Source organism: Tenebrio molitor, chromosome 4 (genome assembly GCF_963966145.1).
Source record: "Tenebrio molitor chromosome 4, icTenMoli1.1, whole genome shotgun sequence".
In the NCBI taxonomy this organism is placed as follows: Eukaryota; Metazoa; Arthropoda; class Insecta; order Coleoptera; family Tenebrionidae; genus Tenebrio; species Tenebrio molitor.
In genome coordinates, this window is record NC_091049.1 from 24,390,520 (window position 1) to 24,411,709 (window position 21,190).

Below are 21,190 nucleotides of genomic sequence, written 5' to 3' on the forward strand. Positions count from 1 at the left end.
TTATATTTTTATACTTTATTTAAAATATAAGGTATATTAATACATAATACTTACATAGTAATTGGTAATACAAAAGGTACATCATCTTTCTTATTTTGGGATGTGTTTCATCTTTTAGAAATAAACACAGCGAAACAATGCCATCTTTACAATGAACAGTAAGTTTAATGAACAATAGAATTGACAGAAATCTTACGTAAGTGAAAGGAATAACAAGGTTTTTTATAAAGTACACAATAAGTTGCCATGTGCTAATGATGGCTCTTTCATTTTCTGCAGGATAAGTTGATGTTACTATTTTGAAAACAACACTGACATGCTTGCTTATTCATTTGCAAAGATTCATTTAAAATTAAATTGTGTATAATGTTATAAAAGGTGTTCATTTAATAGTCTGGTAACATCACCTATGGAAATCTTTTGTTTTGAAAAACGGATGTCGCAGCGTTAAAATACGACATAACCTCACTAAAAAATAACAGCATGACACGAATTACAATTCATGCAGAAATTAATCAGTTTATTAAATGAGGTGCTGGAAATGTCTACCTTCTTCTTTTCGTAACAATTTGTGGCACGTTCCTGCTTTCCTACATAAGGTTCAGCCTGTTGCGTTGCGATGACTGACGCACTGAAGTGTGGGGAGCATTTTGCATTATTTCTCTTGCAGTTTCAATAGCTGCACTAATTGCAGCAGTGCGTTTTAGCGGCTGACCTGTGGTTTTTCTTCGGTAAACGCCTCCAGTATCACGAAACAACTTTACACACCGGCTCAGGTTATCTTCGAAGGTTTTCCGTCAACAATAACATTGGGAAATTCGGCGATAAACTCTTCTAAGCAGTTTTGTACGGAATAGATCCATGAACCATTCACTTTCAAACCATTGCGATTGCGAAAATAACTTTCAATCAAAACGTTTTCTGCTCTAACGTGAACAGCAGCAAACAGTAGACTTATCTGAACGCAAATGTCAAAATTGTCAGTTCTACTCTAATTTTACTAACGGGAAGTTCAAACGACGACATGCCTTCACAGAAATAAAATGTTTCCATAGGTAATGCTACCAGAATATTAAATGAACACCCGATACTATCATCACGCATCAGTTTTCCTAAGAAAATTCGACATTTACTTCTCACATATAAAATAAACGATCCACTAAATAGTATATTGTTATACGGGTTGCGCAAGACAATCTATTGCCGAACGAGAGGGTTTAGAACACGACGAACGCAGTGAGGAGTGTTCTAAAGGAACGAGTTCGACAACATGTCTTTTCCAACGAGTGTAACATGCAATTTTTTCTACTTCGGCTTCATTAATTTTTTTAAATATAAAATTATTATCTAGTGACTTATATTTTATTGGCATTGGGTTGGTATTGACGAAGCAATGTCATTTCATTGAAAATTAAATTTTAAATGGTCTGCCAGATGTTCTTACAATAATAATCTACCGCCTTAATAGTTTATTTTGATCCAAAACATGGATTCAGGTTCAAATGACATCATATTTAACACTGAAATTTACTTTCAATACCAACCTCAAATTCAATTATCACTGGAAACGATGCTATAAAATGTATCTTTGTGAAACTGTTTTCGGTGTCACAAAATGATCATTGTGACACCGAAGCAGAAAAAATCTTTTATCTTCAAACGTCATAAAAGTGACAAATTGTGTCACTTAAATGACAAGGTAAAAGTGTCATTTTAAATAGCAAAATTGACTGTTTATGTGCCAAATCACATAAACTAAAGTAACGCTTAAGGTATAACATTATATGGCAGCACTAAAATTATCCCAATAATGGAAATCAATATTGGCGTTAAGATGGTTGTCTCGGCTCGTGCAGTTGCATCCCTTTTCCTTCGTTCAGGGCAGGGTTTAAAAATTTGTGAAAGAACATGTTTTTGATGTTTATTGTAAATTTTGTTATTGTAACGAAATTCCCTTTAGTACTTTGTGTCTTGAAAACAGTAAACATGATTTGTAATAGTATTGTGTATTTAATAAATAAATAGAATTTCGTCGGTACACATTTGTTTTGACGCCGGCTCTGGAATTCACAACAGAGAATTGCTTGAAGCATGATTTATGGTTGGGCTGACCGCCTACTGCAATTGCGACAAAAGGAACGTTTATCTCCGGTCAAATACTTTTAAAGGGCCATATTTTATAATCTTATACCGTGCGATCATTTAAATTATAAATTAGAGCTGGCTGTGCATTTTCAATTAGGTTGGCAACATTGATTGTTGACAATTTGATTTAAAATTTGTTTTGTCAAAGTGACGTTTCAAAATGTTTGATTTAGAACATAAAATTTTTATTACTGAGAGTTATTTTAAAAACGCTGAACGACGAGAGAATGGCGAATGGACGTATTCTGTAGAACACTGCGTTAATAATTTTCAAAACGCATTCCCTAATTTCATTGTGGATTACCAAAAATTGGTCCAACAAATTTATAAATGTGTGGCGAATTTTCGTATTGTTGGGACTGTTGGTCGAAAAGCCGGTAGTGGAGCGCCCAAAAAAAAGAACTCCTGAGATTGTGGCAGACGTTGCAGCAAGAATGGAACAGTCTCCTAAAAAACCTCTCCGCAGATTAGCCCAAGAGATGGACCTCTCATATGGAACTTGCCACAAAATATTGAAACAAGATTTAAATCTTCATCCTTATAAAATAACCGTCGTTCATGAGCTACTCCCACGAGATTTTCCTGCACGAATAAGATACTGTCAGTGGTTTTCGAATAATCTAAATAACAACAATACCTTAGATTTAACATTCTTTTCCGACGAATCATGGTTCCATCTCTCTGGATATGTAAACAAACAAAATATGCGAATTTGGTCGTCAATTAATCCTCATGAGTTTGTTCAATCGCCTCTCCATCCGCAGAAAATTGGTGTTTGGCTAGCGGTCTCTCGAAGACGCATATTTGGACCTGTATTTTTTTAAGGAACGATAAATGCTGCGAGATATCGAAATAATTTACTCGAACTTTTTTTCCAAAATTTTCATGATGACGAACTTCTACATGGGTACTTCCAACAGGACAATGCAACAGCTCATAAGACAAGGGAAACTATGGCTCGAATTCACGAGTTTTATGATGATCGAGTAATTCAATTTCCGCCTCGAAGCCCGGACCTGACAATTCTAGACTTTTTCATTTTCCCATATCTCAAAAACACCATTTTTAAAAATAACCCGCACAATCTTGAAGAACTGCAAGAGGCAATTTCAAATGCATGCAACGCTATAACGGTTCAGATGTTGGAAAATGCATTTGAAAATATGCAACGTAGGGTTAACACTTGCATTGAAGCTGGGGGAGAGCACTTTGAACACCTTCTGTAATTCTCAATAAAACTACATTATCCTTTATTGCTTTTATTTCCTTTAAATTAAAACGATTGAATATGAAAACCATCACAAAGTTAACCATAACCTCACATTTATTCAATCAGTCAATTGGCATTCTGGGCAATCGTATAAAAAAAATCCCGCCTACTCTAATTTATAATTTAAATGATCGCACGGTACCTTAAGCGTTACTTTACAAAAATCCAAGATTTCAGCGAAATCATTTATTAATATTTATTGTGACAAATTGTATAGGGTATTACGATTTATCATGAATAATTACACAATACTTATTAATAATTTAAATCACTAAAATTGCGTTCTAATGGTGTTCATTTTATGGTTTTATTGCGTTTGAAGATAAAATACTATATGTTATTTTAGAATCTGCGTCTCTAATAGGTATATTATTGTATTCAATTTGGAGTCGTTTATGGCTAACATAAAAAAACTCGTTTTAAAGGGGCATTGGCGCACTCGTCCTATACAAAACTCCCCTACGGGTCGTTTTCTACACTTGGCACTCGTGCGCCAAATCAACCCTTATAAAACTCGTTCTTTAATATACTATTATCCAACACCTCTTTATTATGAAGTCATGAACTCATAATAATACCGATTTTGAATATATTATGAGGTCTATAAACCACTATTACACTTATTACAAAAATATATCGTCAAATATTTTATTCCAAAACTATTGGGACATACGTTACGGCAATAATGAAATTGAGGATTCCTTTGAAAGCACTATTTATATTATTATCTTAAACCAACATTCACTTCAAAATACATATCGGGCGTTCAAATAGAATCCCGGGCTGAGTAGAGTATCTGTCACAATAGTGGTAAACTACAAAATGCACTAGAATACATTAATTAGAGTATAATTTCAGGGCAAAAATGTTACTGCTTGAAGGATATATTTCAAATTTTACGTGTGCTGGGTACTGCATTCTCTACGTAGAATTTAGTGATTTTTATGTCAACCAATCTCTCGCTGGACAAACTATATAAGGGTAATATTAATGTTAGTGTTAGTTAGAATGTTAATCTTAAGAACATTAGTGAAACGTGCAACCGTTCACAATAATGGTGATGGTGGTGTTAATGTTATACCTATACTATTAATGTTAGATGTTAATGTTATTTACTTACTATTAATGTTAGAAACCATGTTAAGAGATCCAGAAATTTTCTGGTTCCTTAACATTTTCGTTAACATCTACCAATCATATCGAGAATTTCACACACGCGCAAGCGCAGTGACAGTTCACACCAACTTATAAGCTTATATAACATTCCGTTAATATTATTGTGAACACCATTGCCATCTTCACTAACATTATAACATTACATTATTGTGACATACCCATTAGTGCTGGAAAAAGTAAACCGTTTAGAACAATGTAAAGTTTGAATTTCCCGCCGTGTGACACGAATGATATTTGTTTATCTTTCGTTTCCAGCAAAGGGTGCCCTTAGATATTTACTTCGAGAATAGGAATCGTTACGTTATTCTATGTAAAACATTGCATAGAAAGAAAAAAAACAAAATTTTTTTGGCTTTTAATTTTAGGTTAGCTGTCAACATATTCCAGTTAATCTATGCTTCAAAAAAGCACAACAATTGACGGTTTCCAACACCTTCCCAGCCCAGGATTTTATTTAAACGCGCAATATATAATATTAATTCAGTGAGTTTCCTGTTGATACGAAGGCAACGGTGTGGCCGGATTGCGGCCATGGTCATACTTACCCTGTACGGTCGCAAATGAGTTCCTCCACGCCTTTTCGAAATCTCTAGAACTTTTGAAATTACAGTTTCCGTTTTTCCACCACTATTTTAAATGTTTAAATTTAGACTTTTGTTAGGACCTGACCAAATTTACAAATTTGTTCTTGAATTAGAAGCCTGAAAAAGAACACTAAATTACTGACTCTATACAATAATAAAAATCAGCATCAAGAAACAAACACAATCTAAAATTGGGATAAACCGAATTAACACGAACACTGAATTACTGGCTCTATACAATAATAAAAATCAGCAACAAGAATTCGACAGAATTAAATGAAATAAACATAATTTAAAATGAAACAAACATAATTAAAATGAAACAAACATAATTAAAATAAAACAAACATAATTTAAAATAAAACAAACATAATTAAAACAAAACAAACATAATTTAAAATGAAACAAACATAATTAAAATGAAACAAACATAATTAAAATAAAACAAACATAATTAAAATGAAACAAACATAATTAAAATGAAACCTAAATTGGGCTTGAAACGCTGTTACGCAAGTGCCATTTCATGCAACTAAGTTCCGTTGTTCTGCTACTTCTAAAAATTGTTCTACATTGGTTTGGTTCCCCAAAACCGTTCTAATTAATAATTACTTCGTAAATTTCATTCTCTCTCTCTCACTCACACGTCTGATTTCTACGACTACCTGGCTTTACCGTTACCCGGTCCTCTGTGTTTTCTACCGACTCCTTTTCTACTTTGCTTTGTTACTTTTCTAACTAAAAGTGCAAACGATTCTAGTTATTTTCTACGATAAAGCGCTCTGTTTTTTTTTTAATTTGCAATTCTCGCCCTTTAATTACAAATATGCCACAAATTTGAGAATGCTAAAAAAAGTAAATTAACCTAATGAACATTAATTTTGTTGTTCTCTCAATTTGAAACCTGCTAACATCAAATTAATTAATTCAATTATCCCCTGATTTTAACTGGACTCCCCAAATTGTCGAACAAGTAAATTTTGCAATGTTTCTTTTCCCATAAAAACTGTTATCTTTGTGTTGTGTTCGGACAGGACGTGTACCTGCATTTTCAAAGAAAGGTTGGCAGATTTCACTTGAGGAATGTGGTGCCGACACGGCTTCAATAAAATTTACAACTGACCAGCATTTCCGTCGCAAATGAACGGTATTTAAAATACGCTGTGACTAGCCTCCCGGCTCCGGTATTCATACGAATCCCGGTTTTATGCAAGTGAGGTCATCGACGACCGGTATCTCGGCTGGCGATGCAGTCTAGCGTCTACGTACACCAATCTTGCGGAGCTTCGCGTCTGGGTGGATGCGTTTTTCGCGTTTTTTCTGGCTAGACAGCCTCAGGGCGTCCTCCTAGATCGTGTCCCACCATTCAAACCTTGTGCAAATGCCTTTTTTTTCTCTCTTGTTGTGTTTCAAGGTCGCGCCAAGTCTTAGTATAACTAAAGGGTAAGGAAAATTTTCATTTGCACAAGGTTTGAATGGTGGGACACGATCTAGGAGGACGCCCTGAGGGTGTCTAGCCAGAAAAAACGCGAAAAACGCATCCACCCAGACCCGAAGCTCCGCAAGATTGGTGTACGTAGACGCTAGACTGCATCGCCAGCCGAGATACCGGTCGTCGATGACGTCACTTGCATAAAACCGGGATTCGTATGAATACCGGAGCCGGGAGGCTAGTCACAGCGTTTAAAATATTTCGTTGAAATTATTTTAAAATTAAAATTCTTAATTTATCGAACCTATTCGGACCGTTACAGTACATACACTATTACGGATAATACTATCAAGTAATAGTGCAGTGCTTATCAACATAATTACCGGCGTCTCGCCTCCACATTTTGACTTTTTTGATATATTATTAAGTCTACCGTTATAATACTTAATAAGGCCAGCCCTAATATCACGACGCTTCCGATTACAACTGAAACAACAATAATAATTTTATTAGAAATAAACTTCAATAATGATTCAAAAATCAAAAAACCACCAACGTCGCATTTTCCTCGATAATTACTATCGGCAACGGTGTTTAGTGTAAAATTTGGTGAGAATTGTAATTTTGAGGTTAAGTGTTTATTAAATGTCTTGTTTTTCTGGGCATGTTTAAGTAAAAATAATAAGAATCAATAAATAAATGAAACGTGCTGTTAATAAAACAATATGAACGGAATTCAAAGCAATTGAATTTTATTTTGAATCAAATAAATGTCGTAATTTATAGTCACCAACATAGTATGAAAAAATATCGACCTAGGGTTTTTTAAATTTTACCAACCTAAAGCAACAGGTGGTGGTTTTTTAATTTTTGAATGGACAAATGGCGATAAACAATAATTGTCATAGTTTAATAATTTATGCGTTATATCAAATAGTCGACATTTTATTACTGTATAGTTGTTATACCGGGTGTCCACGCGAAAAGAATGGATGCATTTATTTGTGATGGGGACGTAATTCTGGATAACTAGTTGTCAGGCCACTACTCGATCCCCAGCCATTATCAGCCACCCCCATTTTCGATATTTTAAAAAATATGCTTTTATTTTTAACAACGCATTATATTCTTGAGTAAGTTTTGATATATTTGAATTTGATGTATAAATAGTTATTTATGCAACACGTAATACTTTTTTTACGAGAAGGAAAATTTGCCGCACAAGCGCAGCGAGTTGCATAAAAAAGTAAGTTTAGATAACAATTTTTTCGACACTCAAAATTTGAAAATTTTTTTCTGTGTGAATCCGTTTTACTCGCGTTTTAAATTGGCCCACTCGTGCCAAAAAAATCCCAATTTACATACGAACTCGTTAAAAAAACTACTAATTATGAATGAACAATTTTTTTTACGCTTCTATCGGCAGTATTCTACACTGCTGAAATGCTGGAAATGTGTGATGTGCCTGGAATGTGATGCGGTTTTGTTCCAGAATTTATGTCACAATTTAATTAAGTCAGAATTTCATGTCCAAATAAATGATTTATTTTCTTCCATTAAATTTGAAATCACAATGAATCTCAAGCAGTTTTATTGGGTGATTCAAAATGATTGTGAATAAATATTGCAACTATGTACGAAAATTTATGTGGCAACTGTGTGAATGGGATAGAGTTGACATTTTTATGACATTTCGTAAGCGTGCATTTGATTTTTTTAATTCCATTACACATTGATTTGACAACTTTTAAAATTGCGCGACTATGAACTGTCAAAGAAATGTCAACTCTACCCTACCCACACAGTTGCCACATAAATTTTCCGGTGCACCCGAACTGCGATCAGCGATCAGAAGCCCAATAATCCAACACCTGAATTACGGTCAAAGAATTTTAATTGACTTGGTCGTCTCTAATCTTATCTTGAACTGCGGTCAAGAAAATTCAACTTATTAGGCATTCACGAACTTTTTGGGACCGAATTGGCTATGACCATATAGTGTTTTTGTTGGTAGTATTTCGGTGATAACCAAATTCCCTAAAGGAAATTGACACTTTTTGTGTTAGGTTAGGTTGTTTTCAGTTTAAGTTTATATTTTTTGAACAGGTGCTATTCCGCACACAGAATCTTAGCCACAACTGACATTTAGCTGACAAATATGTGTGAACAGCCTTCATTGAATATAACCCAACTTTTGACTCGATAATGCCATTTCCATGCTAAGAATATTTTGTTGATTACACATAAATTGCATGTTACTTTCACAAGAAAATGTTGTATGAGATTCTGTGTTGTTGACTGATAAAAAAAAATTCACCTCTCGAGGTCTTGACCGCAGTTCCGGAGGAGATTAGTAAGACCGATTATGACCCTTTTTACCTGACCGTACTTGGACCGCAGTTCGAGTGCGCTCAAATTTTCGTAGATAGTTGCCAGATTTATCCACAATTATATTGAATCATCCAATATTTACATTTCGATTTCGATTGCAATATCGATGTTCAAGTAAACAATCCGATTGGTTTGATTCCCAATTTCACAATCAGCTGTCAAATTACATTTGTGCATGTAGGCAAATAAATTGGAATATAAATAAAACAACCACTACATTTGTTGGACAGATCGCGAAACAACACAAAAGTAAAAGCAAATGTAATTTTATTTTTATTTACTGGATTGCGTTTTATACAGGGCCTTTCACAACTCGCGCCCTAGAGAAAAAGGGCACCTGCCGACGACAATAAGTTGTCAAAAAATAGAAACAAAGAATTTATTACTGCTCTCATAACTGAGTTACAAGACTTCTATTCTACCAATCCCAGAAGGGCATCTCGAGGTTTTTCAACCAAATAAAGCCAGTTGCTAGGTTTCAAAAATAATACCATCAGCTACAAAAAATGTTTCGGTTACTGTAATTTTGACACTATTAGATTTGACTTTTTATTCTCAACAAATTTAGGTTAACAATCTGAAATGTTAGAGCTGTCATTACATTGCAAGTTCAGATGTCAACTGCTTAAGCAAAGCCTATGGGCGATTCTATAGGAGATGCGTAGAGTGTAGCGACTCCACGGACCTGAGCTGAGCCACCAGTGTCGGATCTGGCAATAAATCGGTTACAGAGGCTCTGATGCGCAAAGCCCACCGATGATTTTTGGCTGGTATGACCAGGTCGGCCGCGCTCACATGTTTTGTCTTGGACGGGCCGGGGGCCTCGGACTCGTGTGGTAGTGATTGATGCTTAATAGTCGCAACTAAATGGCATTCTAGGTCATTTCAATTATTATTATAACGTATTATAGCAAAAAATTAAAAAAAAATGTGTTGCAAACGAAAAAATAATTGTCATTTCTGCCCGGAAAACGTTATTCGAAGACTCTTGCTGCCTCCCTGACCTGACCCAAAAATTATTATCATTTCTAAATAATCAGCGGCTGAATACATGATTGTAACCAAATAAACAAAGGTTTTGGCTTTTTTTATTACAAATTTAATTTGACAGTGACATCTTTCAAAAACAACTCCAATCGCCCAAATATTTTAAAGATGTTTTTTCTTAAATGAAATCCTAGCAACGTAAAATTACGGCAAACACACCTTGGAGGTGTAGATCTCTGATTGATTAAATTTAAGTTGTCTTTTCTCGAATATCTTTTAAGCTAAATTTTTTTTTCTTCAAAATTACACATCCAAATGCGATCTCTTGTTTCCTCTTTTTCTCTAGGGCGCGAGTTGTGAAAGACCCTGTATAATACAATAAGTGGTCTAATTTTTTCCGACAAAATTTGTCATTTAAGACATGAGTAGCTTTTGCAACGAAAATTACACGAGTCGACGAAGGAGACGAGTGTAATTTTCCAAAAGCAAAAGCTACGAATGCCTTAAATGACAAATTTTGCAGAAAAAAATTAGACCACAAATTGTATTCGACTTGACAATCCACCGAGAAAAATTTTATCCAGTTGACCTAATAAATTTGACGTTTCATTTTGACATAAATTATTTCGCTGAAAAACCACTAGTTGTTTTTCACTCAGCTGGTTATTTTTTCACTCTGCTCGGTGTTTTTTCACTATAAATCAATTGGATTGGTCCAAATTTGAAAAATGCTGCAATTCGATTGGTTAAAAATTTTCGAGTTGGATTGTCAATTAAAAACAAAAAAAAAGCATCAAGCAAGTATGTAGCTCCTATTGTCAGTTATGATCGAGAGTGCATACAAAAATTATAATTTTTGAAATTTCTCCGAATTTACGACTTTCCTTTGTAATTGTCCCGAATTTTTTTTACAAAAACTTACCCAAAACCCTAACAAACAAAACCAAAAAAGAATTACGCATAGCCATCGTTCGAATCCTGAGTTATGGTCTTGAGTTTATACAAAAATGCACTTTCAGTTTTCCCCGAATTATTTTAATTTAGTTTTTCCAGATTTTTGTCCAAATATTCCAGATTTTTTATTCTATTGAAAACATTCAATCGAGTTATTTCCATCCCGGGGCATATCGAGCAAAAAAAAAACAGAATTAATCAAATATGTCGTTCCTATTGTCAGTTATGATCGAGAATGCATACAAAAATTATAATTTTTGCAGTTTGCCAGAATTTTTCGACTTTCCTTTGTAATTGTCCCGATTTTTTTTTCCTGAAAACTTTTTCACGACTATAACGAACAAAACAAAAAAATAATTATGCATATCCATCACAAAAAAGTACTTTCAATTTTTCCCGAATTTTCCAATTTTCCGGGCAACTTTTCCAGTTTTTCTTTACATAAAAATCTCATACGGATTATTACGAACATTTAAAAAAAAATTAGCCAAATCGTTCCAGTCGTACCCATAGAAAAAAGCACTTTCAGTTTTTCCCATTTTCCGGGCAACTTTTCCAATTTTGTTTTCTTTTTAAACCATCCCTGTATTAAAGCGAACAAAAGAAAAAATAAATATTCAAATGGTTAAGCCGTTTTTGAGTTTTAGCGAGACTAACGAACGGCGATTCATTTTTATATACCGGGTGTATTATGAAAAATCTTTGGTTCTGTAACTTCCTTATTTTTCATACGATTTTAATAAATGATGTGTCAAACAAAATCGTTTTAAATGGGTTACAATTTGAATTAATCCAAAATTTGTTCTTGAGTTCTGATTTTGATAGATGATAGTCAACTTTTTTTTTCAAATTGCACTATTAACTTTTTTTGCTCAGTTTTATAAAGATTTTTATTTTGAATATGAAAATGTAAACAACCATGCTCATGCATAGAAACAAAAAGAAGAAATCAAAAAATAATGTACCTATTTTTTTTTAAATCAAACAGTCACATTAAAGTCATTAAACAGTAATAAAAGTGCATTTGTTTATCGTTTATCTCAGGCTACAAAATCGGCTTTTGTACCTATATCCTGTTCACGTTGGATTGAACATCAGTGGTGCAAATCGCACTCATTTGGCATTAGCTTTCATATGAGTTGTCATAGTAACAGGTCAGGTCATTTGCACCACTGATGTTCATTCCAACGTGAACAGATATTAAATAACCTGAATTAACGCACACAGCATACAGCGTTTTCAATAAATGTCATTAATTTGATTCCAATTTGTCAGATTTGTCATAAACGATTCAGGTATGGTTGCTTAGATACTGTCATCCATACAAACACCAACAATTAATTCCTGACTAGGTACATATTTTTGTGGACAGCAGCGTCGAATGAGTGTGGATAGGGGTTAATTTATCCCCATTATTTTGGACCTAATAAAAAGGTGTTTATGGGACTTGTTAGATCCTTCTAATGTCTAATTACGTCCCCAATGGACTCACTTACGTCCTAAGATTTCAACCTTATAACCTTGAAGATACCAGAAATAGACCCAACCAAACTCTTAGGGCGGACACCTGTATATTATTTTCAAAATATATATTTACTAACCTGTACTCGTATTAAGCCGTCCTGTGTAGCCCCAAGCATAACTGCATTTTCTGTTTTCACAAATGCGGTGTTCTTCGCAAAACTTATACTTCGGTCCCAATACAGCTTCACAACTGACGCAACAATGTGGCTGCCCTAATTTTCCAGCTTCACATTCTGTTCTTTCTTCTACAGATGCGATTTTTTTATCATTTTTACCCACCAGTGACATAATTTGGCAAGTGTGGTTGGTCTCCTTTTTGTCAATTATTTGTGTCCTGTAAATTACTGAAAAAACAGATATACATACAGGTACTTGTGCAAATATATATACATTATACAGGTGTCCCCAAAAAAAAAAGACGAGTCCATAGCTCCTTTATTTATCGGAAGATTTTAATTATCTATACACCAAATTAAATGGTTGTTAATAGGCGACAAAACGGCTTACTAAATTCACGTATAGCTCCAAGGGCTTCAAGACTAAACTGTCAAAAAAATTTTTTTTTCTAATAGGTTTATATACTTTTTTTTAATAATTCTGATAGAGATTTTAATTCTGAAAACAACAATGTATCACAAGCATAACTTCACATAAAAAAAATAACACTAACTTTTGAAACAAATGACGAGCACCAAGCGAAAAGCTATCAAAATCCATTGCGTTACAACGTAATAACCAAATTACGGTAGCTGGAAAAACAAATGACAAATAATTTTTTTTTTTTGTAGCCTTTCCCCTTTCACCACTCCTGGCCTATGAGGGACCTTTGCGGTCGGCTTGTTTTTCCTCTCTTTTTCCTTATGTGGTGCGGCGGGGCTCCGGGGTACTTTCCCCGGCCACCCACGCCCACCCTCTCTTCTCCTTTCTCCTTTCTGGACGACACAACACGAATACAACAACACAACATCCATGGGAGGCCCATCCGGCCGGGATTTGAAGAGTGTCACACTTCCTTCCACCACCCTACCGTCAGCCCCTGAAAGACATACACACACATCCATGGCCCGGCGGAGGTTCCTTCCTTGGAAAAAGAAAAAATCCTCACCCTTCGGTGAGATTTGAACCCACTAGCGCCGGGACCGCGACCTCGGAGCACTGTCTCCGACAGCCTAGCGGCCACCGAACTACCTCAAATGACAAGTAATAATAACATGTGGGATTGCGCAGATATGCCGCCAATGTTTAGCGCAAAATGGAACATAGACGATAGTAGCGTTTAAAAAAAAAAATCAAGTGTATATTTGTTGTTTTAAGAATAAAAATCTTTATCAGAATTACTAAAAAAAAATATGTAATTCCATTTGAAAAAAAAATATTTTGACAGTTTACCCTTGAATTTATTAGTCCATTTTGTAGTCTATTAATAACCATTTAATTTGGTGTACAGATAATAATTAAAATCTTCCAATAAATAACGGAGTTATGGACTCGTCTTCTTTTTTGGGGACACCTGTATAAATAAAATATTACCATTATCATCTACAATTTCGGGACATTCTCTGATGTCAATTCCCCAGTAGCCTTTGGCATGATTATCAGTTTTTTCTTTGAAAAAAGTTAATCTTCTTTCGATTATTTCTAAGTTCAATCGACGAGATTGCCAAGAATATATAACATATTCTTCAGATACATCCGTTGACATGTAGGTAAGGTTTAATTTTGGAATGTATAAAACGCATGTTTTGCATAAAGAAACATAAAACATTACACATGATTTTTGTGTGGATGGAATTACTACAGTAGTCGGTTTTACATCGGCAGCACTATCGGACCACATAAACTGATCTGAAATTAATTTAATATCTTATATCTATTATTGTACCGTGCGATCGAAAAAAAAATAGAGTTGGCTTAGACCAAAAATTTCAGTTGGCAATTATAGTATTGCCGTTATAACTTTTTATTTGCTCCGCCCACTAAAATTGACCAATCAGAATCAAAGCCAGATTCAATCTGTATAACTTTTCATCACATTTGCCACGTAAAAAAGTTAAGGTTAGAATTTTGCTGTCAAGTCCACAATTATTGTTTTAGGTTCTAAAAAATAAAATGTCATTAAGACAATTCGAATGTCAAAAATTTTTACTGTGTAAATCAGATCGTCTTATCAACCTATTTGATTGGTAACTAAGAAAATGAAATGGGTGGGGCAGATAAAATGTTACGTTGTCCTTAGTATAGTAAGATTCAATTATCAGATGTCAGTCTTAAAAGTTAGGTTAGTGATTTTGAGAAAGTTGAAATTGAAATCTTGATTTTCATAAAGGATGAATTATGTGTGACTTGTCGCCCTGTAGGTTGTAAAAGAATTTCCTTATCTAGTCCAATGAAACAATGAAACTTAAAACTCCCGTACTTTTATTCAACGGTGAGCACAACACAGCACCGTTCTGTGTTCTCTGGAGAGCACCCCTTTTTTTTAGAGAGAGGATCAAGGCAAGTTGTTGGAAGTGCCTTGAAAGTCCGGAAATTTCCTCAAAAATTTGAGGTGTCGAATAGGACCATTTGTCTTTCTCCAATTCTGAAGTAACACTGCACAATGAACATTTTTTGCTCTAAAGTGAATAACAAATTTTAATAGTCAATAATTAATAATGACTCGATTTTTTTTTAATTTTCCATCGCACGGTATAATATACCTACAATATTCAATGACAAATCAGTCAAAGTGTCAAATATCAAGACGTCAATTTTCATATGAAACGAAATAATACCTAATTAAGGCAAATAAGCGTGATTTCAATTAAAATTAGTATATTAAATAGAGTTGACACCATCCTGGTTCCTATAGAGGTGTTTGTCAATTGTTAATTAATTTTTAATTAATTGATCATTAACAAAATGTTTCTAGAGTGAAAATAAAATATGAATTTTATGTTAACTACAGTCCATTCAAAAATCAAAAAACCACCATCCTCGATAATTACTATCGGCAACGCTGTCTAGTGTAAAATTTGGTGAGAATTGTAATTTTGAGGTTAAGTATTTATTAAGTGTCTTGTTTTTCTGGGCATGTTTAAGCAAATATAATAAAAATTAATAAATAACTGAATCGTACTGAGTAATAATAAAACAATTTGAACGAAATTCTAAGCAATTGAATTTTATTTTGAATCAAATGTCATAATTTATACTTACAAACATTGCAATAAAACATAACTAGCTAGGGTTTTTTAAATTTTACCAACTTAAAGCAACAGGTGGTGGCTTTTTGATTTTTGAATGGATTTTATTTAGATTTTCTTGGATTTACTGCAAATATAACTCTCAAAAACTCCCCTAGGAAACAGGATCGAGCCTACTTTTTCTTATACCTATACTACTCTAATAATTGCAGTTACTAACTTACTGTCAAACATCTAAACAAACAAAGGCTCAAAGTTGCATGCTGACAACTATATGAAGCAAAAAGTACTAGAAGGTAACCTGCCAACCTTACTTTTTATCCAGTAGACAAATAATAATGAACTTGACTTTAAGTACTTACATTTGTGGATTTTCCAAAAAGTCTCGTGTTTAGTAGTAACAAATATATTAGATGGTTTAAAATCGATTCTTTTTCCTATAACTTCATCATTTTCCAAGTACCAAACAGTATCATTTTGTAAAAGAATGGTAAAACTGTACCATTTTTGCTCCTCTCGATAGAATTTAAAGCGATCCAAATAATTATCGTCCTTTGTAATAAATTCCATTTCAAATGGACAGTAAATTGAGAATGACACAGAAGTTACTGATATAAATCGTTGATAGTTGGTTTTAACAATTTCAAAGTCTGAAACAGAACATTTTTGCGGATTAATTTTTACTTTTCAAGAATATTATCCTGGCTTTACAATTCGAGCATAATAGTTATTTACATAAGAGTACGGGAGGTAATTTTTCCAGCGCGACAACTGGTTTCGGCCACGATGGCCCAGCCGAGTGGCTGATTAGTTGGAGCGCCGGAAAATACCTCCCGTACGACATTTGTATTCGACTTTCCGGCTGACCAAAATATTAAATTTTTAAAAAATCAAGACTAATTTAATTGTAGAATTTGATATCGTCAATAAAGAATAGAATGCTGTGGAATCAATTCCTTGACGACGGTGACCACTCATTTGTTTTTTTCCTAACAAATTATTTGCCGGCTAAATTTTCACGGTCGTGCTTCAAAATTTGATTTTGGTGTATTAATCGAGTGAAAAAAATGTCTAGTATATAATATAGAGTGAGTTAAATGTGACACCAGAGGCAGTACAACTAGTGGCAGGACTAAATTCTGAATTATTACCACAAAAATCGAAACAACGTTACATAGGACAATTTCTTCTCACGAAAGTATGTAATAACTATTCTTTAATTCACAAATTTTTAATAAACCGTAAGAGAAGCACCAGTACAACATACTGACATTCAACCCAGTAGTAATAAAGCTGAAAGCTGACAGTAACCAAATAATTTCTGCATTGTTCTCTAAAGTGGAGAATTGTAACAATAATGTTTACAACTGTAATTTTACAAAATAAATTATGTTAATAATGTTGCAAATTATTCAAATGTCTTGTACTTAACCACTACTTCCTGATAAAAACGAATCATCTTTCTTCAGGTGAATACAAGATTTTGAGGTTAGAATGTTTGGTATTGTAACGGTCCGAATAGGTTCAATAAATTAAGAATTTTAATTTTAAAATAATTTCAACGAAATATTTTAAATACCGTTCATTTGCGACGGAAATGCTGGTCAGTTGTAAATTTTATTGTTGCTTTGTTCACAAGAGTGGCACCACACTCCTCAAGTGAAATCTGCCAACCTTTCTTTGAAAATGCAGGTACGCGTCCGAGGCAAAACATAGCCCAAGGGGAACAAGTGTTCAGGGGAAAAGAAGCGTTGCAATAAATTTACTGTAATTACATGTTCGACAATTTGGGTGGTCCAGTTAAAATCAGGGGATAATTGAATTAATGAATTTGATGTTAGCAGGTTTCAAATTGAGAGAACAACAAAATTAATGTTCATCAGGTTAATTTACTTTTTTTAGCATTCTCAAATTTGTGGCATATTTGTAATTAAAGGGCGAGAATTGCAAATTAAAAAACAGAGCGCTTTATCGTAGAAAAGAACTAGAATCGTTTGCACTTTTAGTTAGAAAAGTAACAAAGCAAAATAGAAAGGGAGTCGGTAGAAAACACAGAGGACCGGGTAACGGTAAAGCCAGGTAATCGTAGAAATCAGACGTGTGAGTGAGAGAGAGAGAATGAAATTTAAGAAGTAATTATTAATTAGAACGGTTTTGGGGAATCAAACCAATGTAGAACAATTTTTAGAAGTAGCAGTTACGTAATAGCGTTTCAAGCCCAATTTAGGTTTCAAAATAAGGTTAATTTGTACTGTTTTAATTCTGTTCGTTTCATGTTTATTATGTTTGTTTCATTTTTATTCTGTTTAATTCTTGGTGCTGATTTTTATTACTGTATAGAGTCGGTAATTCAGTGTTCCTGTTTAATTCTAATTGTTCCATTTTTAATTGTGTTTGTTTCTTGATCTTGAGGTTTATTATTGTATAGAGTCAGTAATTTAGTGTTCTTTTTCAGAGTTCTAATTCAACAACAAATTATGTACATTCGGTCTGGTCCTAACAAAAGTCTAAATTTAAACATTTAAATTAATGGTGGAAAACGGAGACTGTAATTTCAAAAGTTCTAGAGATATCGAAAGGGTGTCGCGGTCGGCGTAAAGTAGATCCGAGCTGATTGGTCACTTTGGTCAAGTAGGGGTTGCGAAAGTGGGGTGCGCCAGAAATGATAAAACCGATTGCGGGACGGGAAACAAGGCTTTTTTGATTCACTCGGGGTTTGATCTCCAAAGTAGCCGGAGGTACGTTCAGTACTTCCAGCAGCCATTTTGTGACCACGTTCTTTACATTCACAAGGTAAATTATTTCTCTAATTCTTGTACATTATTTGTAGTCGCGATTTAATTAGTCAAACAGCATTTAGTTCTTTATCGTTCTAAAGTAAAGATTATATTATTTTCTTTGAGCTTTTGATGACCACGTGACTCTTTAGAATCTTATATTAATTTCTTTATCGCGAAGTATGTGATCTTCTTGTATTTACCGATTGGGGAAACGTGCTCTTCTCAAGGGGAACCAGTATGCAATTATTATAAAACATTTCCATTCATTATTTATGTCTTGGATTCTCGAGTTCGGGAAGCTACCGCCAGTGTCCGTCGCACTCAATAAGCTGTGGTCCGGCGTAAGAGCACAAAATTAGACGCGTCACCCCCAAGGGGGCCAGCGACCAAACTAGGCCAGCTGACACGTGAAGAGAGGTACCCTTTGGCCCTGTTAGAACCTTTTTTCCCTTTTATTTTCGACCACCGGAGTAGACCGGGATGATCTATGAGATTCCAGGGCATCGCGTCGGGTTAAATTTAATTGGGGAAATAATTGAAATCTAAATCGGATCACATAGTTCGCATCTCAAACTCGTATAATGCTGTTCGCGCTACAAACTCATATATTTGCCCAGCTTAGTAATTTATTCATGAGTCAGATCTCAATTCGTGGGCAGAGAGTCAAATTTCATTGGGTCAAATTTCCACCAACTTCTGCTATTAAATTCATTTATTTATTTCTATAATTTGTTGGGACCAAACACCACCACACTCGATTATTTGTTAAATAAAATTTAAGTGAAGTGTGCTCAATCGTTTTAATTCTATTTGGAAAAACCTTCCAAAGGTACGGCCTCTCGTTAGAACCTAATTCAACAAAATGAACAATAAAACACAACGTAGGATCCATAAATATTTCTTTTCTCATTATTTTTGTTTCGTATTTTTCCGCAAAAATAACATCCGAGGGAATGCGGCAACCAACAATACACCAACTGAGGGAGAAAAAAAATCATCGAGGAAAAGTCAAGGAAGTAGAAAGGTTACAGTATATTTTTATTTTCCAGTCGCACTTTAGCACTAACAGCTAGTACTGGATAAAGTAGGTACACAAAACCATATATCAACTTCTGTGGTTTTGTTTTATTGTGCAATTTTGCAGATTTATGAAATAACAATTGTCAAACTTTTTGACATATACAGCTGCCAACCCAATAGGTTGCATTTTCCCTGTTACGATTATGATTATTTATTGGTCGATATAAATTAAACAAACGCATTTATCGGAAAAATTATACAGGGAAATGTGTTTTTTACAGTAAATTAAAGTAACGTATGAATAAGAAATGAAAAGAATAAAAGTGAATGGTGTCCGCACATTTTTCCCGTACTCCACCAGATTTTTCCCACACTCCACTAGAAATTTTTGACATTGTTCGGGAAATCGCAGCTCCCTTTACCTTCCCAGATTGGGAGGCCAAAAAAAACATTTTTTGGTACACGCGCTCCAAAATTGCCATTTTACGGATTCATTTGAATCCGTAAAATGAGTCTTTTCCGGATTTATTCCCAAAAAATTGCTACGACAATCGATGACCATGACTGTCGAGTGATAATGAGCCCCATAGAATAAAAAATGCAACCTATAATACATTTTCGAAAAAAGCCGGACATTTTAATTTCAGTAGACAGCTTTTTTCGGAAATGTAGTGTGGGTTAGATTTTAATTCTGTCGGGCCCATTATTACATGAGCAAGTAAAGAAGGTTTTAGTCTCAACGTATTTAAAAATTACTTACTTTTTCATGGAGATAATATAGTAACGCATCTTCGTTTACAAGCACTACCCCGTTATTTTCTTTCCAGCGGTTAAATGTATCATATTCTTTATAATACCTGGCACGCAATTTTGCTGGAAGTAAACCCAGTTCAATTTCTTTTGCCTTTTCAGAAATATCTTCAGGATTTTGAAGCATTTTAAAAACTTTTCTGGTATTTTTTTAATGACAGAATTAATAAATAAACAAAACAAACTTGTTGCTATGGCTAAGCTACAAGTTTTTATTTACGGTTGCTCTTTTTTGAACAACTTTACCGTGATCGCAATAGAAATTTCGTAATGAAAAGTCATGTGAAAGGTTTGGAGAGCTATTACCAAAAAATGTTGTTTGTCGCACGTACCTAAAACGTTTTTGCGGACTCATCTGCTATTCCAGACTCGGCTGTCGCCTCGTCCGGAAACAGCAACGATTCGTTCACAAAAACAATGTTTTAGGTACTTGTAACAAAAATAACTATTTAAGCACCCTTAATGAAAAAGGTAATTTTAAATACTCCCGAGCAGATGAAAAGTAACTCTTTTTCGTCCCTATTTTTTCGGTCGCACTTTTCCGACCCTCAAGGTTGGTAGAATTGACTAATTTGTATAATAGGTTGCCTCGTTGCCATTTAAAGCAACAGTCTGATTTTTTTCCCCTCGCAAAAGTTACTCGTGACGTCACAGTGTACTAAACTTTTACGACAGAGTCTGTCGATCATGCATTAGGTGCTCCCTCGTTAGAATAAAGCCTAAAAAGCCACCCAATAAACTCCACGGAGCTTATAAACCTTGGGTTTCGAACACCCAAAATTTCTGGGTTGATTTTACGTCACGAGTTACTTTTCCCCCCGCCCCGCAATTTTCAACGAGGCAACCTATTATACAAATTAGTCAGTTCTACCAACCTTGCCGACCCTGGACCGTGGCGCCATCTGCTGCTTGTTTAGTAAGTTAACAACGAA

General features: G+C 34.4%; 1 protein-coding gene across 9 annotated transcripts in view; it reads right to left on the minus strand.

Annotated features, from left to right (window-relative positions):
- The window catches only part of LOC138127825 (uncharacterized), a 41,984-nt gene continuing 20,794 nt past the window's right edge, over positions 1-21,190 (minus strand). For 6 of the 9 annotated variants that reach the window (XM_069043897.1, XM_069043896.1, XM_069043900.1 and 3 more), the window contains 6 exons: positions 16,011-16,298; positions 13,994-14,308; positions 12,541-12,807; positions 6,991-7,093; positions 2,783-6,021; positions 1-2,727 (listed from right to left, as the gene is read on the minus strand). In XM_069043897.1, coding sequence (XP_068899998.1) covers positions 5,994-6,021; positions 6,991-7,093; positions 12,541-12,807; positions 13,994-14,308; positions 16,011-16,298 — 1,001 coding nt within the window. In that variant the 3' untranslated portion in view covers positions 1-2,727; positions 2,783-5,993. Of the gene's footprint in view, positions 2,728-2,782; positions 7,094-12,540; positions 12,808-13,993; positions 14,309-16,010; positions 16,299-21,190 lie in introns of all 9 variants that reach the window. The other 3 variants (XR_011158440.1, XR_011158439.1, XM_069043899.1) reach the window with 2 other exon arrangements.